Source organism: Pseudorasbora parva, chromosome 24, assembly GCF_024679245.1.
Source record: "Pseudorasbora parva isolate DD20220531a chromosome 24, ASM2467924v1, whole genome shotgun sequence".
Taxonomy (NCBI): domain Eukaryota; kingdom Metazoa; phylum Chordata; class Actinopteri; order Cypriniformes; family Gobionidae; genus Pseudorasbora; species Pseudorasbora parva.
Genome location: NC_090195.1, coordinates 37,046,637 through 37,069,703, shown reverse-complemented (window position 1 = coordinate 37,069,703; position 23,067 = coordinate 37,046,637). Strand labels below are relative to the sequence as shown.

General features: G+C 44.8%; 1 protein-coding gene across 1 annotated transcript in view; it reads left to right on the top strand.

The window, feature by feature from the left end:
• The window catches only part of col15a1a (collagen, type XV, alpha 1a), a 101,504-nt gene that overhangs the window by 67,197 nt on the left and 11,240 nt on the right, over positions 1-23,067 (top strand). The window contains exons 24-37 of the mRNA XM_067435120.1: positions 1,268-1,330; positions 2,710-2,775; positions 2,872-2,907; positions 3,492-3,545; positions 3,651-3,707; positions 4,626-4,685; positions 4,828-4,869; positions 11,625-11,646; positions 16,945-16,970; positions 17,074-17,145; positions 18,062-18,209; positions 19,529-19,596; positions 22,637-22,762; positions 22,897-22,947. Of these exons, the coding sequence (XP_067291221.1) occupies positions 1,268-1,330; positions 2,710-2,775; positions 2,872-2,907; positions 3,492-3,545; positions 3,651-3,707; positions 4,626-4,685; positions 4,828-4,869; positions 11,625-11,646; positions 16,945-16,970; positions 17,074-17,145; positions 18,062-18,209; positions 19,529-19,596; positions 22,637-22,762; positions 22,897-22,947 (891 nt within the window). The remainder of the gene's footprint in view (positions 1-1,267; positions 1,331-2,709; positions 2,776-2,871; positions 2,908-3,491; positions 3,546-3,650; positions 3,708-4,625; positions 4,686-4,827; positions 4,870-11,624; positions 11,647-16,944; positions 16,971-17,073; positions 17,146-18,061; positions 18,210-19,528; positions 19,597-22,636; positions 22,763-22,896; positions 22,948-23,067) is intronic.

The window sequence follows — 23,067 nt, the reverse complement described above, 5'->3', positions numbered from 1 at the left end:
CTGTCACGGTGTCTGATTGGACTAAGACGTAGTGCTCCATCAGCTCTGGTAGGAAGGTCTGAAGGGCTCAACAAACTGCCAGCATCTCCAGACAGATGATGTTTAGCCGACCTTTAGGGTCCGACCAGTGGCCGAAAGCCAGTCTACCCGTGGAAAATCCCTGGCCGAATTACTTACTGCTTTTGACAAACACCAAGGTCATGTGGTAATGTAATTGCTGTCCGAATTCACATCTTGAGTTTTCAAGAATATATCACTTCCAAACAACACATTACAAGAGCAATTGTATTTCATCACCACTCAAAAAATAAAAAGAAGAAAAGCACGCAGACATTTGAATTTGGGCGTTATTCAGGGCAGCATTTATTATTATCATACCAAGCATATGACATTTTATTTTCAGCATACAATCATGTTACGGACCACGTGAGCGGCGCGCTCTCGATCATAAAACTCTCCCCTCCACCGTGAATAAATCACAATCCGAATGCACGTGCTTTAGGTTTTATCACTGAGGTGGCGTGCACATTTATTTAGCCCCTCCTCTTCCTGTCTGGTAGAAAATAACTGAAATCCAGAATGGACATAAAACACAAGCAATTTCCCCTCTTCAATACCAGCCTAACACGAATGGAATATCAGTTATTGTTATAGGTATTAAAGCATGTGTGCATGTGTGAGCTTTGGCCATCATTTTCTTTAATTCTTTGCTGTAATTCCCAAAATAGTTCCCACAGAAGCGTTCAATAAGACGAGCGCAGAGACTATGGCACAATAACTGCTGGAAACCCCACGCTCGCTGCCTCCAGAACTCAGGAATGTAAACACACTGCGGCGTAATTGCATTATTTACAGTCAGCAGTGAAGTCTTGCCTGTGAAAGCGTATTTTAAACAATTACGACACATTAGCTGTGCGTTATTATGGAGTTTACGGGCAGTGACAGTCAAAAGCGAAGCGTAATAAGCCGAGAGCAGCGCTTGCGTTTGTCTCCGAGGAGAGCGTTCTGCTTCAGCGTCCAAACCTGAGATAACAGCCCAGACATCGCTTCACACAGTGGAACGTCTAACTACAGCCATTACTGGAGCTCTGTTTCTAACTATAAGTACATTAAGTTATTAAAAGTAATTATAGTTGAGAGCTTTGGGTTTTGGATCATTTGGATTTTGGTGTGGTTTTTGTACTTTACAAAATGTTTAAATCTAGTTTAATGATTTTACAGCAATGATGACAAAAGGAAGAAATGAGTTCTGTTTTAATTCCCCCAGGGACCAAGAGGCCCAAAGGGTGATCTCGGGGCCCCGGGGATCCAGGGGCCTCCAGGCCTAAAGGTGAGAGACGACACAAGCGGTGTGTGTGTGTGTGTGTGTGTGTGTGTGTGTGTGTGTGTGTGTGTGTGTGTGTGTGATCAAGATTATTTATCTTATTTTAAGCAAAAACTCTCTTCATTTTGAGTTATTTTTTCCCAAAACAAGACAATAACTTTTGCTTGTCCAGTAAATACTTCTTGTTTACATTTTTTTTTTAGATATTTGAACTAGAAACAAGACAAAAATACTATAGTAAGAAGAGCATTTTTTGCAGTGTAGCTGTAAAGTGTGTCTGTTGTCTCTGAGCCATCAGTGTAAGATTTCAGTCTGCGTTTGTAGCGAACAAACATTTAGATTAATTTGGTGAAAGTAACATTCCGGCTCATATAAAAATAAATAAACAAATATGAACTAAATAAATTATGGTTTCAAAAGAATGAAAGCTGAGTTTATCATCATTCCTCCAGTCTTCAGAGTCACATGACCCTTCACTAATCACTCTCATATGAGGATCTGATGATCAACACACACTGATGATTATTATCGGCTCATATTTCTGTGGAAACGTCACACATTTCCTTTCTCAGGATTATTTGATGATCAGAAAGTCCAAAAGAGGACCATTTATTAGCCGGAGAATCTTTTGTAACATTATAAATGTTTTTACTGTCAAAATATCCAGCAGATTTGATTCTCTAATGGATATTGAATTATTGATCCGCTGGTGTTGTAATCCTCATCGCTAACATCCGGCTAAGATGGAGGATTTTAACACACACACACACACACACACACACACACACACACACACACACACACAACACACACACACACACACACACACACACACACACACACACACACACACACACACACACACACACACACACACACACACACACACACACACACACCAGCGAGAGATTAAAGCAGGTTTGCACTCAATCACTGGAGAACGTGAGCAGAAAACAGAGCTAATGACCAACACACACACTGAACACAACAACACCCTCATCACATGACGTGTGTGTGTGTGTGTGTTCCTTGTAAGGCTATACTTGTCAGGGCACAAATGTCCTCACTTGTATAGTAAAATATGAAAACAACTCACTAGTTTGACATTGGACTGGTCCTCACTGGTTTGACATTGGACTGGTCCTCACTGGTTTGACATTGGACTGGTCCTCACTGGTTTGACATTGGACTGGTCCTCACTGGTTTGAAAGGCTTATAAATCGGCCAAAACAACTTTTTATTTAAATCTGTTGCTCTGCAGATGTTTCTGGGATGGGGAGGTTTAGGGATAGAAAATATCATTAACTTGATATAAAAACAAGGGAAGTCTATGCAATGTCCTCACTAATATAGTGAAACAAACCTGTTGGTGAACTCTGTCCTAGGGCCAGAAAGGGGAGCCGGCGTTTGTGTCTGCACTTTCTGGACCAGAGGGACCCAAAGGACTAAAGGTCACTGACGACTCTGACCTCTGAGTTACTCCTGATCTCTTTAATTGAACACACTGGAGATTTGCTGTGGTTGTAAAGTATTTATTTTATCCGCAGGGAGATATTGGCGCTCCTGGACCGCCGGGTGAGAAGGTGAGAGGAAGACGTCATGACTGTGATTTATTCCGAACGTTATGAAGGTTTCAAATGAAAGTTTGGATGGGGCGTGCTGGAGCTGTGCACACATTATTCCTGTGCTCGTCACGGCCGCTCCACCTTTATGAGTGCGATGGTGTTAGGTGGAAACTTCTTTAGCTCTAGTTCCCTGTACACCCTGGAAACAAAAATGCCAACAAAATACCTGAAATTGACCAATGAGATTACAGTGTGGGCGGAGCTACACAATGATAGCCGTCCTTTTGATGCTTTTCATCATAAATCTCTCGTCTCAGGGGATATGAGGGGGAGCACAATCATCTGAATATACTCCAGGGTTTCTACTTATACAAAAGTAACCCTTTAAAGATTGATTGCTCAAAGATTGACAGAAAAGATTCTGGAGTTTAAATTCACAAGTATTTGGTCTAAACTCCCTCGTTGCCCTCCGGACTGGAGTCGCTCCGACTCTCCTGCCATTCCTCCATTCATATGTTTGTAAGTGTGTGTGTAATGAGTGTGTGTCCAGCTGCTCTAACGGTGTTGTGTCCGGTCTGATCTCTGTCATTCGTCTGATCCAGGGCCTCAGCGGACCGACTGGACCAAAGGGCGAGTTTGGATTTCCAGGACGTCCGGTAAGTTACTAAACGCTGAATAAACAACAATATATCATCACTGTCATTAACAGCATGAGCAGACATTACAGCATTATTATATATATAGATGTTGTGTGTCCTCAGGGTCGTCCAGGAACCAACGGCCGGAAGGGGGAGAAGGGAGAGTCTGACGGCTTACCTGTGAGTGTGTGTGTGTGTGTGTGTGTGTGTGTGTGTGTGTGTGTGTGTGTGTGTGTGTGTGTGTGTGTGTGTGTGTGTGTTTTATTGACAAATCAACTTAATTCTGATTCTGAGTCAGTGGAGACTTTTAAATCTTAAACTATTTAAAGGGTTAGTTCAGCCAGAAATGAAATGTCAGTCATTAACTCCTCCCCCTAATGTCGCTCCACACCCGTCAGACCTCCGCTCATCTTCACACACAGTTTAAGATATTTTATATTTAGTCCGAGAGCGTATGCAAGTGTATGCACACTATACTGTCCATGTCCAGAAAGGGAATAAAAACATCATCACAGTAGTCCATATGAGACATCAGTGGGTTAATTAGAGTCTCTTGAAGCATCCAAAATACATTTGGGTCCAAAAATAACAAAAACTACGACTTTATTCAGCATTGGCTTCTCTTCCGCGTTCCTCAAATAAAGATTCAAACGGTTATGATTCATGATTCGGATCGCGTGTCAAACTGGCAAACTGCTGAAATCACGTGACATCGGCGATCTGAATCACGAATCAATCTGCTGATTCACGACCGTTTGAATCTTTATTTGAGGATTTTTTGCAGTGATGGCATAATGTGCATTTATACAACAATAATAAAAAAATGCGTTGACAAAAAAAACAACAACAAACAAATACTTTTGTACTTTTACTTAAGTTAAAATCTGTTTTTACAACTTTCACTTGTTACGGAGTAATATTTGACCAGCAGTACTTTTACTTTCACTCCAGTAATGAAGTTGTGAAGTTTGTCCACCTGCTTTAAAGCATCCTGTAAGGAGTTAGTGTTTCTCTCTGAGTGATAAGAGCTGTTATAATCATGTGTTTGATGATGTATGTGATGGTCTCTAATATCTCCATCTGTATCTGGTTCTGAAGGGTCCGCCGGGTCCACCAGGTCCACCAGGACGTCCAGGCCCATTCAGCTGTCCTAGAGGAGTAAGTGTCCCGTCTCTGAGCTTCTGTCTCATTCAGTCTGTCTGTAATGCCGTTGCTCATCCGTGTCTCTGAGCTTCTGTCTCATTCAGTCTGTCTGTAATGCCGTTGCTCATCCGTGTCTCTTTATCTCACACTCCTGCAGACGGTGTTTCCTGTCCCTCCGCGACCCAACTGCAAACAGCCTGTAAGTCCCTGCATAATATCATCTTCATCATCTTTTAATCTCTCTCACTATAACTATAAAATTATGATTTATTTGTCATAATTAAAGAAGAAGGGTATTCTGCACCAAAACAAAAATTATGACTATTATTTTCAGTTACACTTGTAGTGATTTTTACTTTTGTCCACCCAAGGACACTAAGTAAGGTAGTGATTGGTACTCTCGTCACCGCTGACGTTGTGATTTTTAGATCACACATCACTTAAGGTGTGGTTATGAGTACATCAGATGACCACCTTCCCCCCTCTTAGTTTGGGACACTAGTCAAGGCCTTTTACCTTGGCTGTATAAGAGCACTCCGCACAGGAGGCTGCCCAGTCATTTATAATGAATGTAAAGGGGGGAGAGTTGGTCAGCTGATTTATCTGAAAGATTGGTGAGATTTCTAACTTGTAGAGCCTTTTCTGTCTTATCAGCACAAGGAAGACACAATTGTAATAAAATAGATTTTATTAACAAAAGATAAACAGAACAATTAACACAACTACTAAATGAATACAATGAATGATAAAGGAATAAAGTGCGTAAAATGCATAAAATACATGTGAGTAAGTTAAGTGTGGCTATAGAAGAGTTACGTTATCTTATGGAAAGATAAACTGTTGTTTCTCTGAAACTAAGGTGAAGAACCTTATTATGTATCAAACAAATAAACGAAAGATTATTTGTTATCAACTAGCATCAGTTATATTACCTCTAATGTAAATTACAAAATAATATACTGATAATATACAACAATGCCAAGGTCTAGAAAGAGGTTTGGTTAAGTGAAATTTACGTTCCACGTGGTTGAGTAAGCAGTCCGATGGTGATGACTTCTTCTACTGGTTTTGCTGGGAGACTGTGCAGTGAAGAAAGGAGCTGGAATCTGTTTCAACAGCCTTGAACACGAAGATCTGTGGGATGCTGATCTCCTGGGGCACCAAAGGGTCCTAAAATCTGGAACACGCAGATGAGGCCCTGAAGTAGGAGCAGAAGGTCCTTAATCTGGAACACGCAGATGAGGCCCTGAAGTAGGTGCAGAAGGTCCTTAATCTGGTACATGCAGATGACGCCCTGAAGTAGGTGCAGAAGGTCCTTAACCTGGAACACGCAGATGAGGCCCTGAAGTAGGAGCAGAAGGTCCTTAATCTGGAACACGCAGATGAGGCCCTGAAGTAGGAGCAGAAGGTCCTTAACCTGGAACACGCAGATGAGGCCCTGAAGTAGGAGCAGAAGGTCCTTAATCTGGAACACGCAGATGAGGCCCTGAAGTAGGAGCAGAAGGTCCTTAATCTGGAACATGCAGATGAGGCCCTGAAGTAGGAGCAGAAGGTCCTTAATCTGGAACACGCAGATGAGGCCCTGAAATAGGAGCAGAAGGTCCTTAATCTGGAACACGCAGATGAGGCCCTGAAGTAGGAGCAGAAGGTCCTTAATCTGGAACACGCAGATGAGGCCCTGAAATAGGAGCAGAAGGTCCTTAATCTGGAACACGCAGGTGAGGCCCTGAAGTAGGTGCAGAAGGTCCTTAATCTGGAACACGCAGATGAGGCCCTGAAGTAGGTGCAGAAGGTCCTTAATCTGGAACACGCAGATGACGCCCTGAAGTAGGAGCAGAAGGTCCTTAATCTGGAACACGCAGATGAGGCCCTGAAGTAGGAGCAGAAGGTCCTTAATCTGGAACACGCAGATGAGGCCCTGAAATAGGAGCAGAAGGTCCTTAATCTGGAACACGCAGATGAGGCCCTGAAGTAGGTGCAGAAGGTCCTTAATCTGGAACACGCAGATGAGGCCCTAAAGTAGGAGCAGAAGGTCCTTAATCTGGAACACGCAGATGAGGCCCTAAAGTAGGAGCAGAAGGTCCTTAATCTGGAACACGCAGATGAGGCCCTGAAGTAGGAGCAGAAGGTCCTTAATCTGGAACACGCAGATGAGGCCCTGAAGTAGGAGCAGAAGGTCCTTAATCTGGAACACGCAGATGAGGCCCTGAAAAAGGAGCAGAAGGTCCTTAATCTGGAACACGCAGATGAGGCCCTGAAGTAGGTGCAGAAGGTCCTTAATCTGGAACACGCAGATGAGGCCCTGAAGTAGGAGCAGAAGGTCCTTAATCTGGAACACGCAGATGAGGCCCTGAAATAGGAGCAGAAGGTCCTTAATCTGGAACACGCAGATGAGGCCCTGAAGTAGGAGCAGAAGGTCCTTAATCTGGAACACGCAGATGAGGCCCTAAAGTAGGAGCAGAAGGTCCTTAATCTGGAACACGCAGATGAGGCCCTAAAGTAGGAGCAGAAGGTCCTTAATCTGGAACACGCAGATGAGGCCCTGAAGTAGGAGCAGAAGGTCCTTAATCTGGAACACGCAGATGAGGCCCTGAAGTAGGAGCAGAAGGTCCTTAATCTGGAACACGCAGATGAGGCCCTGAAGTAGGAGCAGAAGGTCCTTAATCTGGAACACGCAGATGAGGCCCTGAAATAGGAGCAGAAGGTCCTTAATCTGGAACACGCAGGTGAGGCCCTGAAGTAGGTGCAGAAGGTCCTTAATCTGGAACACGCAGATGAGGCCCTGAAGTAGGTGCAGAAGGTCCTTAATCTGGAACACGCAGATGACGCCCTGAAGTAGGAGCAGAAGGTCCTTAATCTGGAACACGCAGATGAGGCCCTGAAGTAGGTGCAGAAGGTCCTTAATCTGGAACACGCAGATGAGGCCCTAAAGTAGGAGCAGAAGGTCCTTAATCTGGAACACGCAGATGAGGCCCTAAAGTAGGAGCAGAAGGTCCTTAATCTGGAACACGCAGATGAGGCCCTAAAGTAGGAGCAGAAGGTCCTTAATCTGGAACACGCAGATGAGGCCCTGAAGTAGGAGCAGAAGGTCCTTAATCTGGAACACGCAGATGAGGCCCTGAAGTAGGAGCAGAAGGTCCTTAATCTGGAACACGCAGATGAGGCCCTGAAAAAGGAGCAGAAGGTCCTTAATCTGGAACACGCAGATGAGGCCCTGAAGTAGGTGCAGAAGGTCCTTAATCTGGAACACGCAGATGAGGCCCTGAAGTAGGTGCAGAAGGTCCTTAATCTGGAACACGCAGATGAGGCCCTGAAGTAGGTGCAGAAGGTCCTTAATCTGGTACATGCAGATGACGCCCTGAAGTAGGTGCAGAAGGTCCTTAATCTGGAACACGCAGACGAAGGAACCTTGAAGTGAAGGTTTGCTCTCCTGAGCAAACGTCTTGTGTGTCTTCTGCCTCTTTGGACCAGACACTCAGAAGTTGGTCAATCTGCTCTGGTCTCTTTAGCATGGAGACTCGGGACGTGCTGTAGTCGTCTCGCTGGACTAAAACTCTAAACGTAGTGTTGGTTAATGTCTCTTTCCTCACAGGCTGGAGGCTCAGAACATTGTTGTATTTGTCACTGCCTCACAAGCTGTAGATTCAGATCCTCGGATCTTGTGTTCTCTGGTTAAACCAGAGGCCCAGAACTTGGTTGCTCTGTCACAGTCTAATCCTCGGCGGACAGACTCAGAACAAGGAGTGTCTATTGAAAGGGTACCTTTATCCTTTTCCGAATAGGAGGAGATTGCAATTTGGCGCTTCTTCATTCCAGTGTTGCTATAGGCTGCTGGCATCAGAGAGGGCACACAGAGTGGCCCACCCTTCTTTCCCCTGCAGAACTCATTTGCATACTGTACACAGTTAGAAGTCTTTAAATGGTCTTTAAAGTTCATCAATGCATTTCTCACTTTCCAAACCACCATCAGAATACCCTTGGCAACATACTAAATAAAATAGACACCAAACATGATGGAAAAAGGTTGAACTGTCATGTGTTCATTCATTTGTTCATTAACAGCTGCATCTGTCTAAGATACAAATAGCTGTCACTGAGAATACTTATTTCTCTGAATAAGTATGAGATGGATGTGTGTTGTTTACATCACTCTTAAGGTTTCCAAACAGTTGTGAATGGATTTGGATGGATCAGTTTTGGTCTTTCTTTGTTTCACCCACTACTGCTGAAGTCCTGAGGAATGTTTATGTCCGTCACAAACCAGGACATTAGGGATCAGTCTCTAGGTGGGTGAAGTCCAGAAACTGCATGTGGACCAATGAGAAGTCCTGTCCTTCCTGGGCTTGGTACTAGAGGTCTTCTTCTTGCCCTCAAAGAGGCGTCTGGATGTTGTCCAAGCATCTTTATCTGATGCCGTTGGACATCTTGTTTGTGCTAGTCCAACAGGATCCAATCAAAATGGAGCAAACCTTTGTGCACTGTTACGGCCAAAGAGGGGCCCGGCCATAAACTGGGCCCTGCAATGTGCTGTCCACTACACACTGCAAAAAACATGCTCTTCTTATTTAGTTTTTTTTTTCTTGTTTCCAGTCCAAGTGTCTAAATATTCTTGGTAACACTTTAGTATGGGGAGCACATATTCACTATTAACTACGACTTCTGCCTCAATAAACTCCTAATTTACTGCTTATTAATAGTTAGTAAGGTAGTTTTTGTAGCGTTTAGGTATTGGGTCGGATTAAGGGATGTAGAATAAGCTCATGCAGAATAAGGCATTAATATGAGCTTTATAAGTGCTAATAAACAGACAATATCCTAGGAATATGCATGATCATAAACAACTAGTTAATAGTTAATAACTGAAGTGTTACCATATTCTTAAATCAAGATGCATTTAACTAGATCAGTAAAACGACATAAGATATTTTTTCTTGTTTTGTTGAAAATAAAATCAAAATGAAGTGAGTTTTTGTAGCCTGGATGCCAGCCGAACTTAGCCCCGCCCACAGAATTTTTAGGTCGGGCAGTTCGGTCTGGCCTTGCTCCTTAGAGGAGTAATTATCCCCGAACAGAAACTGACCAATGAGATCATCAGGGCGGGCTTTAGCCGATGACGGACAGATGATCAACAGAAACTGACCAATGAAATCATCAGGGCGGCTTTAACCGATGACGGACAGATGATCAACAGAAACTGACCAATGAGATCATCAGGGCGGCTTTAACCGATGACGGACAGATGATCAACAGAAACTGACCAATGAAATCATCAGGGCGGCTTTAACCGATGACGGACAGATGATCAACAGAAACTGACCAATGAAATCATCAGGGCGGGCTTTAGCCGATGACGGACAGATGATCAACAGAAACTGACCAATGAGATCATCAGGGCGGGCTTTAGCCGATGACGGACAGATGATCAACAGAAACTGACCAATGAGATCATCAGGGCGGGCTTTAGCCGATGACGGACAGATGATCAACAGAAACTGACCAATGAGATCATCAGGGCGGGCTTTAGCCGATGACGGACAGATGATCAACAGAAACTGACCAATGAAATCATCAGGGCGGGCTTTAGCCGATGACGGACAGATGATCAACAGAAACTGACCAATGAGATCATCAGGGCGGGCTTTAGCCGATGACGGACAGATGATCAACAGAAACTGACCAATGAGATCATCAGGGCGGGCTTAAGCCGATGACGGACAGATGATCAACAGAAACTGTGTATCATTAAATTATTTTCCAACACTGGCAAAGATTGCGTATTTCAGCGCGCGTGCAGACAGGGTTGCCAAGTTTTTACAACAAAATCCGCCAAATACTAGCCCTAAACAATAGCTTCTCAGGGGTTCTTCGGGGAAAAATGGCATTTGGGGGTAAATGTGTGTTATTTTGGCAAGGTTGCTGCTAAAATTCGCACTCATGGGTCTATATATCACATAATAGTCGCTTCAACCCGCGGACATAGAAAACAACTCGTGAAAAAAACGTGGACTTGGCAACACAGTGCAGTTGAACTCTGTTGACATTTGACAATACGTCGCTCCGCTGCTCTGATTGGTTGTTGGTCTGTCCAATTGAGGTCTTTCCTGGTTGGGTTGAAACCAAGCGGCAACCTCCCGCGATCTCTCTTGAAGCCAATACTGAAGTAATGTAAACTGCAATTCCTCAACTGGCCACTAGGGACAGGCTCCAGAAGGGAGCAGAATCTCATTGAGCCCCATGTTAAAATTCTCAACTTTAAAGCAGAAAAAAACATGTTTACAGTCTGGAACCAATTGTGGTTTTGGCTTATAAGGCTAATTTTGATCTTCATGACAACTCTGAGGGGGGTGAATTTTTCTATAACTCATTCGTTTACGTTATATAAAGCCTTAAGGATCTGCATAATTAAGGGCGTGGTTACAAGTGGATAGCCATTTATCCGCCGTCTATAGTCTTTGCGTCACCTCAGCTCCGCGCACATCCCGCCTTTTTGCCCATTTTCTGTTATCCGGGAGTGACACGCGTTGACTCGCTCACAAGATGGCAATGCCCAGCTCGCCCATACTTTAAGCTTCAGAACGGCTTATCAGAATCCTATGGGTGACGTCACGGACACTATGTCCATATTTTTTTACAGTCTATGGTTGAAACACGCCCTATAATCACAGCCCAATGGAGCATCAGACTCATATTCTGACTAGAATTGAGTATGACCACGTCAGGCTAGAGTTTTTGCTCAAAACAGGCAAAATGATCTGTAGATCATTTTGCCTGTTTTGAGCAAAAACTCACTTCATTTGGATTTTTTTCACAAGAAAACAAGAAAAAATATCTTGTCGTTTTACTGATAGTTTAAATGCATCTTAAATCAGTCGTTGTCCTCTGGCCTCCTCTTCCAGATGTGTTTCTGTCACACTAACACACGTCTGTCTCTCTTTCTCTGCTGCTGTTCTTCAGGTTAATGGAGATTCTACAAAAGGTGAGATATTTTATGGTTATCATACACTACTGTTCAAAAGACACGTTATTTAAAGAAATTGATACTTTTATTCATTAAGGACGCATTAAAGAGATCCTTTACGTGTTCACATGCGTGTCTCTCTCCTTTACGTGTTCGCATGCGTGTCTCTGTCCTTTACGTGTTCACATGCGTGTCTCTGTCCTTTACGTGTTCACATGCGTGTCTCTGTCCTTTACGTGTTTACATGCGTGTCTCTGTCCTTTACGTGTTCACATGCGTGTCTCTGTCCTTTACGTGTTCACATGCGTGTCTCTGTCCTTTACGTGTTCACATGCGTGTCTCTGTCCTTTACGTGTTCGCATGCGTGTCTCTGTCCTTTACGTGTTCGCATGCGTGTCTCTGTCCTTTACGTGTTCGCATGCGTGTCTCTGTTCTTTACGTGTTCGCATGCGTGTCTCTGTCCTTTACGTGTTCGCATGCGTGTCTCTGTCCTTTACGTGTTCGCATGCGTGTCTCTGTCCTTTACGTGTTCGCATGCGTGTCTCTGTCCTTTACGTGTTCGCATGCGTGTCTCTGTCCTTTACGTGTTCGCATGCGTGTCTCTGTCCTTTACGTGTTCACATGCGTGTCTCTCTCCTTTACGTGTTCGCATGCGTGTCTCTGTCCTTTACGTGTTCACATGCGTGTCTCTGTCCTTTACGTGTTCACATGCGTGTCTCTGTCCTTTACGTGTTTACATGCGTGTCTCTGTCCTTTACGTGTTCACATGTGTGTCTCTGTCCTTTACGTGTTCACATGCGTGTCTCTGTCCTTTACGTGTTCGCATGCGTGTCTCTGTCCTTTACGTGTTCGCATGCGTGTCTCTGTCCTTTACGTGTTCACATGCGTGCCTCTGTCCTTTACGTGTTCGCATGCGTGCCTCTGTCCTTTACGTGTTCGCATGCGTGTCTCTGTCCTTTATGTGTTCGCATGCGTGTCTCTGTCCTTTATGTGTTTACATGCGTGTCTCTGTCCTTTATGTGTTCTCATGCGTGTCTCTGTCCTTTACGTGTTCACATGCGTATCTCTGTCCTTTACGTGTTCGCATGCGTGTCTCTGTCCTTTACGTGTTCACATGCGTGTCTCTGTCCTTTACGTTTTCGCATGCGTGTCTCTGTCCTTTACGTGTTCGCATGCGTGTCTCTGTCCTTTACGTGTTCGCATGCGTGCCTCTGTCCTTTACGTGTTTACATGCGTGTCTCTGTCCTTTACGTGTTCACATGCGTGTCTCTGTCCTTTACGTGTTCGCATGCGTGTCTCTGTTCTTTACGTGTTCGCATGCGTGTCTCTGTCCTTTACGTGTTCGCATGCGTGTCTCTGTCCTTTACGTGTTCGCATGCGTGTCTCTGTTCTTTACGTGTTCGCATGCGTGTCTCTGTCCTTTACGTGTTCGCATGCGTGTCTCTGTCCTTTACGTGTTCGCATGCGTGTCTCTGTCCTTTACGTGTTCGCATGCGTGTCTCTGTCCTTTACGTGTTCGCATGCGTGTCTCTGTCCTTTACGTGTTCACATGCGTGTCTCTCTCCTTTACGTGTTCGCATGCGTGTCTCTGTCCTTTACGTGTTCACATGCGTGTCTCTGTCCTTTACGTGTTCACATGCGTGTCTCTGTCCTTTACGTGTTTACATGCGTGTCTCTGTCCTTTACGTGTTCACATGTGTGTCTCTGTCCTTTACGTGTTCACATGCGTGTCTCTGTCCTTTACGTGTTCGCATGCGTGTCTCTGTCCTTTACGTGTTCGCATGCGTGTCTCTGTCCTTTACGTGTTCACATGCGTGCCTCTGTCCTTTACGTGTTCGCATGCGTGCCTCTGTCCTTTACGTGTTCGCATGCGTGTCTCTGTCCTTTACGTGTTCGCATGCGTGTCTCTGTCCTTTACGTGTTCGCATGCGTGTCTCTGTCCTTTACGTGTTCACATGCGTGCCTCTGTCCTTTACGTGTTCGCATGCGTGCCTCTGTCCTTTACGTGTTCGTATGCGTGTCTCTGTCCTTTACGTGTTCGCATGCGTGTCTCTGTCCTTTACATGTTCACATGCGTGTCTCTGTCCTTTACGTGTTCACATGCGTGTCTCTGTCCTTTACGTGTTTAAATGCGTGTCTCTGTCCTTTACGTGTTCGCATGCGTGTCTCTGTCCTTTATGTGTTCTCATGCGTGTCTCTGTCCTTTACGTGTTCACATGCGTATCTCTGTCCTTTACGTGTTCACATGTGTGTCTCTGTCCTTTACGTGTTCACATGCGTGTCTCTGTCCTTTACGTGTTCGCATGCGTGTCTCTGTTCTTTACGTATTCACATGCGTGTCACTGTCCTTTACGTGTTCACATGCGTGTCTCTGTCCTTTACGTGTTCGCATGCGTGTCTCTGTCCTTTATGTGTTTACATGCGTGTCTCTGTCCTTTATGTGTTCTCATGCGTGTCTCTGTCCTTTACGTGTTCACATGCGTATCTCTGTCCTTTACGTGTTCGCATGCGTGTCTCTGTCCTTTACGTGTTCACATGCGTGTCTCTGTCCTTTACGTGTTCGCATGCGTCTCTGTCCTTTACGTGTTCACATGCGTGTCTCTGTCCTTTACGTGTTTACATGCGTGTCTCTGTCCTTTACGTGTTCACATGCGTGTCTCTGTCCTTTACGTGTTCGCATCCGTGTCTCTCTCCTTTACGTGTTCACATGCGTGTCTCTGTCCTTTACGTGTTCACATGCGTGTCTCTGTCCTTTACGTGTTCTCATGCGTGTCTCTGTCCTTTACGTGTTCGCATGCGTGTCTCTGTCCTTTACGTGTTCACATGCGTGTCTCTGTCCTTTACGTGTTCGCATGCGTGTCTCTGTCCTTTACGTGTACGCATGCGTGTCTCTGTCCTTTACGTGTTCACATGCGTGCCTCAGTCCTTTACGTGTTCGCATGCGTGTCTCTGTCCTTTACGTGTTCACATGTGTGTCTCTGTCCTTTACGTGTTTACATGCGTGTCTCTGTCCTTTATGTGTTCTCATGCGTGTCTCTGTCCTTTACGTGTTCACATGCGTGTCTCTGTCCTTTACGTGTTTACATGCGTGTCTCTGTCCTTTATGTGTTCTCATGCGTGTCTCTGTCCTTTACGTGTTCACATGCGTATCTCTGTCCTTTACGTGTTCACATGTGTGTCTCTGTCCTTTACGTGTTCACATGCGTGTCTCTGTCCTTTACATGTTCGCATGCGTGTCTCTGTCCTTTACGTGTTCACATGCGTGTCACTGTCCTTTATGTGTTCACATGCGTGTCTCTGTCCTTTACGTGTTCACATGCGTGTCACTGTCCTTTACGTGTTCACATGCGTGTCTCTGTCCTTTACGTGTTCGCATGCGTGTCTCTGTCCTTTATGTGTTTACATGCGTGTCTCTGTCCTTTATGTGTTCTCATGCGTGTCTCTGTCCTTTACGTGTTCACATGCGTATCTCTGTCCTTTACGTGTTCGCATGCGTGTCTCTGTCCTTTACGTGTTCACATGCGTGTCTCTGTCCTTTACGTTTTCGCATGCGTGTCTCTGTCCTTTACGTGTTCGCATGCGTGTCTCTGTCCTTTACGTGTTCGCATGCGTGCCTCTGTCCTTTACGTGTTTACATGCGTGTCTCTGTCCTTTACGTGTTCACATGTGTGTCTCTGTCCTTTACGTGTTCGCATGCGTGTCTCTGTCCTTTACGTGTTCGCATGCGTGTCTCTGTCCTTTACGTGTTTACATGCGTGTCTCTGTCCTTTACGTGTTTACATGCGTGTCTCTGTCCTTTACGTGTTCACATGCGTGTCTCTGTCCTTTACGTGTTTACATGCGTGTCTCTGTCCTTTACGTGTTTACAAGCGTGTCTCTGTCCTTTACGTGTTCACATGCGTGTCTCTGTCCTTTACGTGTTCACATGCGTATCTCTGTCCTTTACGTGTTCGCATGCGTGTCTCTGTCCTTTACGTGTTCACATGCGTGTCTCTGTCCTTTACGTGTTCGCATGCGTGTCTCTGTCCTTTATGTGTTCGCATGCGTGTCTCTGTCCTTTACGTGTTCGCATGCGTGCCTCTGTCCTTTACGTGTTTACATGCGTGTCTCTGTCCTTTACGTGTTCTCATGCGTGTCTCTGTCCTTTACGTGTTTACATGCGTGTCTCTGTCCTTTACGTGTTCACATGCGTGTCTCTGTCCTTTACGTGTTCACATGCGTGCCTCTGTCCTTTACGTGTTCACATGCGTGCCTCTGTCCTTTATGTGTTCGCATGCGTGTCTCTGTTCTTTACGTGTTCACATGCGTGCCTCTGTCCTTTACGTGTTTACATGCGTGTCTCTGTCCTTTACGTGTTCACATGCGTGTCTCTGTCCTTTACGTGTTTACATGCGTGTCTCTGTCCTTTACGTGTTCGCATGCGTGTCTCTGTCCTTTACGTGTTCGCATGCGTGTCTCTGTTCTTTACGTGTTCACATGCGTGCCTCTGTCCTTTACGTGTTTACATGCGTGTCTCTGTCCTTTACGTGTTCACATGCGTGTCTCTGTCCTTTACGTGTTCACATGCGTGCCTCTGTCCTTTACGTGTTCACATGCGTGCCTCTGTCCTTTATGTGTTCGCATGCGTGTCTCTGTTCTTTACGTGTTCACATGCGTGCCTCTGTCCTTTACGTGTTTACATGCGTGTCTCTGTCCTTTACGTGTTTACATGCGTGTCTCTGTCCTTTACGTGTTCACATGCGTGTCTCTGTCCTTTACGTGTTCACATGCGTGCCTCTGTCCTTTACGTGTTCACATGCGTGCCTCTGTCCTTTATGTGTTCGCATGCGTGTCTCTGTTCTTTACGTGTTCACATGCGTGCCTCTGTCCTTTACGTGTTTACATGCGTGTCTCTGTCCTTTACGTGTTCACATGCGTGTCTCTGTCCTTTACGTGTTCGCATGCGTGTCTCTGTCCTTTACGTGTTCGCATGCGTGCCTCTGTCCTTTATGTGTTCGCATGCGTGTCTCTGTTCTTTACGTGTTCGCATGCGTGCCTCTGTCCTTTATGTGTTTACATGCGTGTCTCTGTCCTTTACGTGTTCACATGCGTGTCTCTGTCCTTTACGTGTTCTCATGCGTGTCTCTGTCCTTTACGTGTTCGCATGCGTGTCTCTGTCCTTTACGTGTTCGCATGCGTGTCTCTGTCCTTTACGTGTTCACATGCGTGTCTCTGTTCTTTACGTGTTCGCATGCGTGTCTCTGTTCTTTACGTGTTCGCATGCGTGTCACTGTCCAATCACACGTGTTCATGAGTGTCTGATCTGCTCTCTCATAGGCCACACACTGGGAGCCAAAGCCACTGTGAGTTTCATCTCAGATCTCCTGCTCAGAAACAGCCAACATCGTGCTGGGAGGCATTAATGAGATACACCGTGTGTGTGTGTGTGTGTGTGTGTTGTGACAGGATGATAAAGGCTTCAGAGGAGAGAAAGGTGAAGCGGGGATGCCCGGGGACCCTGGGAAGTCTGGTTTCATGGTAAGGGACACACACACACACACACACACACACAGCCCTTATATTAAACCTCTGCACACATTTCCTGTTACGCGACGATGAACCAGTGAATACGTTCTTTAAACTCAAACATGCATCTATTATGCAGCTATAATGTCAGCTGGAGTGAAGCATACGCCTCAAACTGAGCTGCTCTGTGTATTCTGACAGCTTTCTATCAGAACCAGCATTAACTTCTGGAGCAGTTTGAGCTCCAGTAGCTCGTCTGTTTGATCGGACCCCACGGGCCAGCCTTCGCTCCCCACGGTCATCAATGAGCCTTGGCCGCCCATGACCCTGTGGCCGGTTCTCCACTGCTCCTTCCTTGGAGCACTTTTGATAGATACTGACCACTGCAGACCGGGAACAGCCCACAAGAGCTGCAGTTCTGGAGATGCTCTGACCCAGTCGTCTAGCCGTCACAATCTGGCCAAACTCGCTCAAATCCTTACGCTTGCCCATTTCTCCTGCTTCACACACATCAACTCTGAGGATGAAATGTTCACTTGCTGCCTAATATATCCCACCCCCATGTGTTTGATTTTAAATTTGTCATCATGAATTCACTGACATGATGATTTGCACATTATATCACATGACTTGCACTCATTGAAACGTCTAATTGACATTCTCGAATCCTTATAACTGACCTAGAGCAGAAAAATATAAATAATTCATCATCATACATTAAGGTATTTTATATATTCTCTTGATTTTTATTTTAAGGGATAGTTTTAAAAATATGTATTTACTCACTGATTCAAATCCCCATGCTGTTACCATTCAGGGTAAATCTTAAATGATTAAAAGTTTTCATTGAGTGAACTGTTCTTTTGTGACGTGATGGGCTGCTCGGTTGTAATGCTGTGAAATGTGTAATGACTGAGTGTTTTGTAAGCAGGGGCCTAAAGGAGAATCTGTGGCGGGGCCTGCGGGCCATCCAGGACCACGAGGACCTCCTGGGGCTCCGGGTTTGGGGAGAACTGGTTTTGCTGGACCTCCAGGACCGCCTGGACCTCCTGGACCACCTGGACGATACAGCTCAGGTGAGAACACACCAATCACAACACACTGCTCCCGCTGACCAATCAGAGCACAGTGTGCTTTCAAAAGGAGGGGCTTCATAGAGACAGGAGTTACTGACAGACTGGGAAGAGAGGAGCCGCAGCAATGGAGAATATGAGGAATAATCAACACTCAAGCTGGAAAACCTGCCCTAGCCCTTGTGCATCAATTAAAAAAAGTTACACACAGGTCCAGGAGGACAAAAGCCATGTCAAAAAACTGTCATAAAAAATATTCTTGGGTTTGGTCTCATTTTAAAAAGACCCGTGGCAGATTATTGTTGAAGTCAAAAATGTTTAAAAAGTGAAACCCCAAAAAAGTTATAGAGGTTTAAGTTTATATATATATTTTTTTAAAAACATGTCAAGCTCTTAAACTAGCACATCAAAGCCATACATCTAAACCAGCTGTGATAGAGGCTGATGTCACAAAAGGTTGATACCTCAAAAATGAGCTCTCAGTAAGAGTTAGTTTGGGCGCAGTGCCACTTTTCCCCATTAGAGGCCAGCAGAACGCCACTGGTGCACCGCGGCTGGATTTGTGATTTGCCGTTGAGTTTTTCTCTCTCAGATATTACGAGCACACACATGCACACATGCACACAATGTTTCTTTTATTAAATTCATACACACCACTCTCTGACAGCCATACCAACACATCCACACAGTTATAGCTGCATAATTTATCAAATTGGCTTTACAATATGAATAAACAAAAAAACAGGAATAAAGTGAGTATTTGCTTTATACGCCAAACCTGAAAAACGGCACCATCTGGTACTTTTTTTTTTTTAATTAAAATTTTAAATCCTTGCCAACAGAATAAAAGCTTGTTAACAAAGATTGCTTAATTTTATAGTTAAATGGCAACAGGATTAAAAATCGCAGTTTCAATCTGGACATTTTTGTCCAAAAGGCCCTGAGTGTAAGTATTTTGTGTATCTAGTGCAAAATATATATATATATATATATTTTTTTTTTATTAAAGGAAATGGTGGTTAAATATTAAAATCAGAGGTGAGGGTCATGGAGGTCAACAAAGCCTTACATCTGATCATTTGTTTCTTGGCATCTAGCTGTTGTTGATCTAAGATAATGAGGGACCAAATGGCCCTCACACACTCACAGTGGATCCCTGCAGAGTTATCCCTTTCCCATTGGCTTCTGCTGTGGTGTGTGTGTGTGTGTGTGTGTGTGTGTGTGTGTGTGTGTGTGTGTGTGTGTGTGTGTGTGTGTGTGTGTGTGTGTGTGTGTGTGTGTGTGTGTTAGAGAGAGAGAGACTGACTCTGCTGTTGTTTCAGGCCTGGTGATCCCCGGCCCTCCAGGACCACCGGGGCCTCCAGGCCGATCCGCGGATCCAGCCGGAGCCGTGAGTAAACACCCAGTGTGTTCAATCAGTGTGTTCAATCAGTGTGTTCAATCAATCAATCAATCAATCAATCAGTGTGTTCAGTCAGTCCCTAGTCTGAGATGGTCACAGTGTCAGATTAGATAAACACATTCCCACAGCTCACGCTTTGAGCTTCATTCTTCCACACACTGACAGATAATCGCATCACAAATACAACTGTTTAAAGTCTGGCTTAAAACATTTTTTCTGGCTTAAATTAATTTAAAAATTAATTTAAAAATTATTAATTTAAAGGAGGTCGATGGTGCAGTCCCATGGCCAGTGAGGTGGTTGTTTGATAGCCGGCCGCTAACTGGAGACATGTTGGACCGCCTGGTAAGCAGGAGGGATGGTTACGTTGGTGTGGGTGTCAGGTCTTTCCACTGACGTAGACTGCACTGGAAGCTGGTGGCATACTGAAGAGGATTTGGGTTTGACTTTGATTGGTCGACTAATACAGTTCTGGAAGCAGAGGGCCAGTGGGGTTGGTGTGGGTTTAACCACGGGCGTCCCAGGATGATGTCCGCGGTTGACTCCTCCAGCACTGTGAGTGTGATGGTTTCCTCATGCAGATGACCGATGCGGAGAGTGAGTGTGAGGGAGAAATGGCGGACACGACCTCGGCCCAGCGGCTTTCCCTGTATTGTGGTGATCTGAAGGTCGACTGGGCAGCGATGGAGATGGGCATTCATTCTCTGGAGGGTTTGCTGGCTGATGAAGTTCCCAGCTGACCCGGAGTCGATGAGGGGTTGTGCTGAAACAGATGAGTGAGGATTATTAACGTGCACCAGGGTCTTAGTAAGATGAGCAGTATGAGGAGGTAACTGAACTGTACTCACCGCTGGACGTGGAGGTCGCACTGAGCAGGTGGAAATCCCATGTCCATCTCCCCTACAGTACAAACACAACTGCGGGTTAATGCGGCGTTCAGTAGCGGGGAGATGGTGAGTGTCAGTCTGCATGGGTTAGGGTGCTGGAGGTGCGACAGATGGTTAGACGGGCAGAGGATTGGCAGTGGGCGCGGTGAGACCAAAGGCAGACAGACGTTGTGATACTCTGAGAGTTTTCTGGAGTAATAACTCAAGACCCATGGAATCTTTATAAAGGACGGTTAGTTGTCTTACCTCATCTAGAAGGCCGTGGCGGAGGGCGGATTCATTACAACCGCTAATATATGCCAATGTGCGAAACGTTGAGCATATGAACTCTTTCCTTGACGAATGTTGAAGAGTTGGTCATGAACAGACAGTTCAGCAGCGTGTTGACCGAAGCCTTCCTTTAAATGAGAACAGAAGGTGGAGACAGAGCCGGTGACCGGAGCAGTCGATTCCCACAAGGATTGTGCCCATTGCAGAGCTCGTCCTGCGAGCAAGGAGATGATGAACGCCACTCGGCCTCTCTCCTGTTGGAACAGATGGGAGTTCGCGTCCATGTACTGGGAGCATTAACAGAAACCCGCTGCAATCCTACGCCACGCCGCTGTATGTCCCGGGGCGGCCATGGGACTCGCAAAGGCAGCTGATGGTGCTGAAGGATTGGTGACTTGAATTAAAATATATATTTTTTTTAATGTCTGGGTAAATCCAATCAAACAAATAAATATGCTTAACATCCTGAATGAAAAATTAACTGCATAAAAAAAAAAAACAACTTTTTTTTGATAACAATTATTTATGTTAAAAAGAAATAAATTAAATTAAAACAATTAAATTAAATTAAAATAATAAATAAAACAAAATAATGCAATGTTAAAATAAATACAATAAAATTAAATATCAAAGTCTAGTTGCTGTTTGTTTCTATCTCGTCTTTATTTGCATGTATGTTCATGAGTCGGTTTTTACACTGTAAAAATAAAAGAATAAGTTTGGGTAAATAAATACAATTAAAAAACGGTTGTGTTTAGACACGGTTGATATTTGTATGATGTTAAAGGGTTACTTCAGCGATTAGCATATGGCTTTGTATCAGTAGAAACCCTGGAGAATATTCAAATTATTGTGCTTTCCCCCCTCATATCTCCCTGAGACGAGAGATTTATGCATTTTATTTCTGGAAAAATTCCTCCTATGATGCAAAATGACGATTTTTGCATCATAGGAGGAATGCTTGCCCAAAGGCTAAAGACTACAGCCAGCAGAGGGAGCTATTTCCGCATGTTTTGAATCTGCGCATGGGGGATGGGGAGATAACACTCAGCTGGCAGGGAGAGCTCAGCTTGCAGACAGGATAATTTAAACGGAGCTATGGTGAGCAATGTAAGTCTTTTAACTTCTCAAATTCATTTCTATGAAAGTTAAGCTTGCAAAGGCATGAACTGAAACGCGTGCCAGACTGAACTGGCGTTGTGAATGTATGCCGCGAATGTAGTCGCGATTACCTCAGCTCTTATCACGAGAGCTCATCAGCTCATTTATCTCACTCCTGCAGTTAGTGCTCAGGGCTGTGATACTCGCGCGGTGACTCACTCATTATATTGAACAGACACGTTCAGTTTTTAATTGTAGTGTCTCCTCTAACTCAGTCACTGTAATCAAGTTGGTGGTGTTGGGAATGGCCTCACAGGGCAGCGAAGCATTCTGGGAATTGTAGTCTTTTATCCCCATGGGACAAAAATACATTTTCTGTCTTTTCTCAGTCTAGAAGACACCAAATTCAAAAATAATTTCACATTTCTACTGCATTGATGACCCAGTTTAACTACAGATTCATCTTCCCAGCGCTGAAGTACCCCTTTAAGGATGAGCTGTCAGTGATCAGTCCTCAGAGCATTAACCATAATAACAATAATAACCATAACCATAGAAATATCCACCATAGTTCACCAACAGTGAAAGTGTGTGTTTTATGGTCTAGTGTGTGTGGTATGGAAGAGCAGCATCATGTTAAAGGAATATCTGGTTGTGCTATTGGATAGTTGTTTGATTTATCGCTTCTTTCTCTCTCTCTCTGTGTGTGTGTGTGTGTGTGTGTGTGTGTGTGTGTGTGTGTGTGTGTGTGTGTGTGTGTGTTCCTGCAGGTCAGGAGATTCGCCAGTGTGCGTGTCCTCAGACAGTCGTATGTGGACGAGGACGGGACGCTAGCCTTCATTATTGAGACCAGTAAACTTTATATTAAAGTGCCCGGAGGCTGGAGAGAAGTTCAGGTGTGTGTGTGTGTGTGTGTGTGTGTGTGTGTGTGTGTGTGTGTGTGTGTGTGTGTGTGTGTGTGTGTGTGTCTGTGTGTTTGAGTCATCAATTATACAGTTATAGATTGTGTCTCACGCGTGTCCTTCCTCAGCTTGGTGTCCTGATGGAGACACACACACCGCCTGCCCTCTTTCAGGATGAGGTTAGAACTCATCAACACATTTTCTGATAGAAAACATGTGGAAACAGTGACTGTTTTAAATCTCTGTGTGTGTGTGTGTGTGTGTGTGTGTGTGTGTGTGTGTGTGTGTGTGTGTGTGTG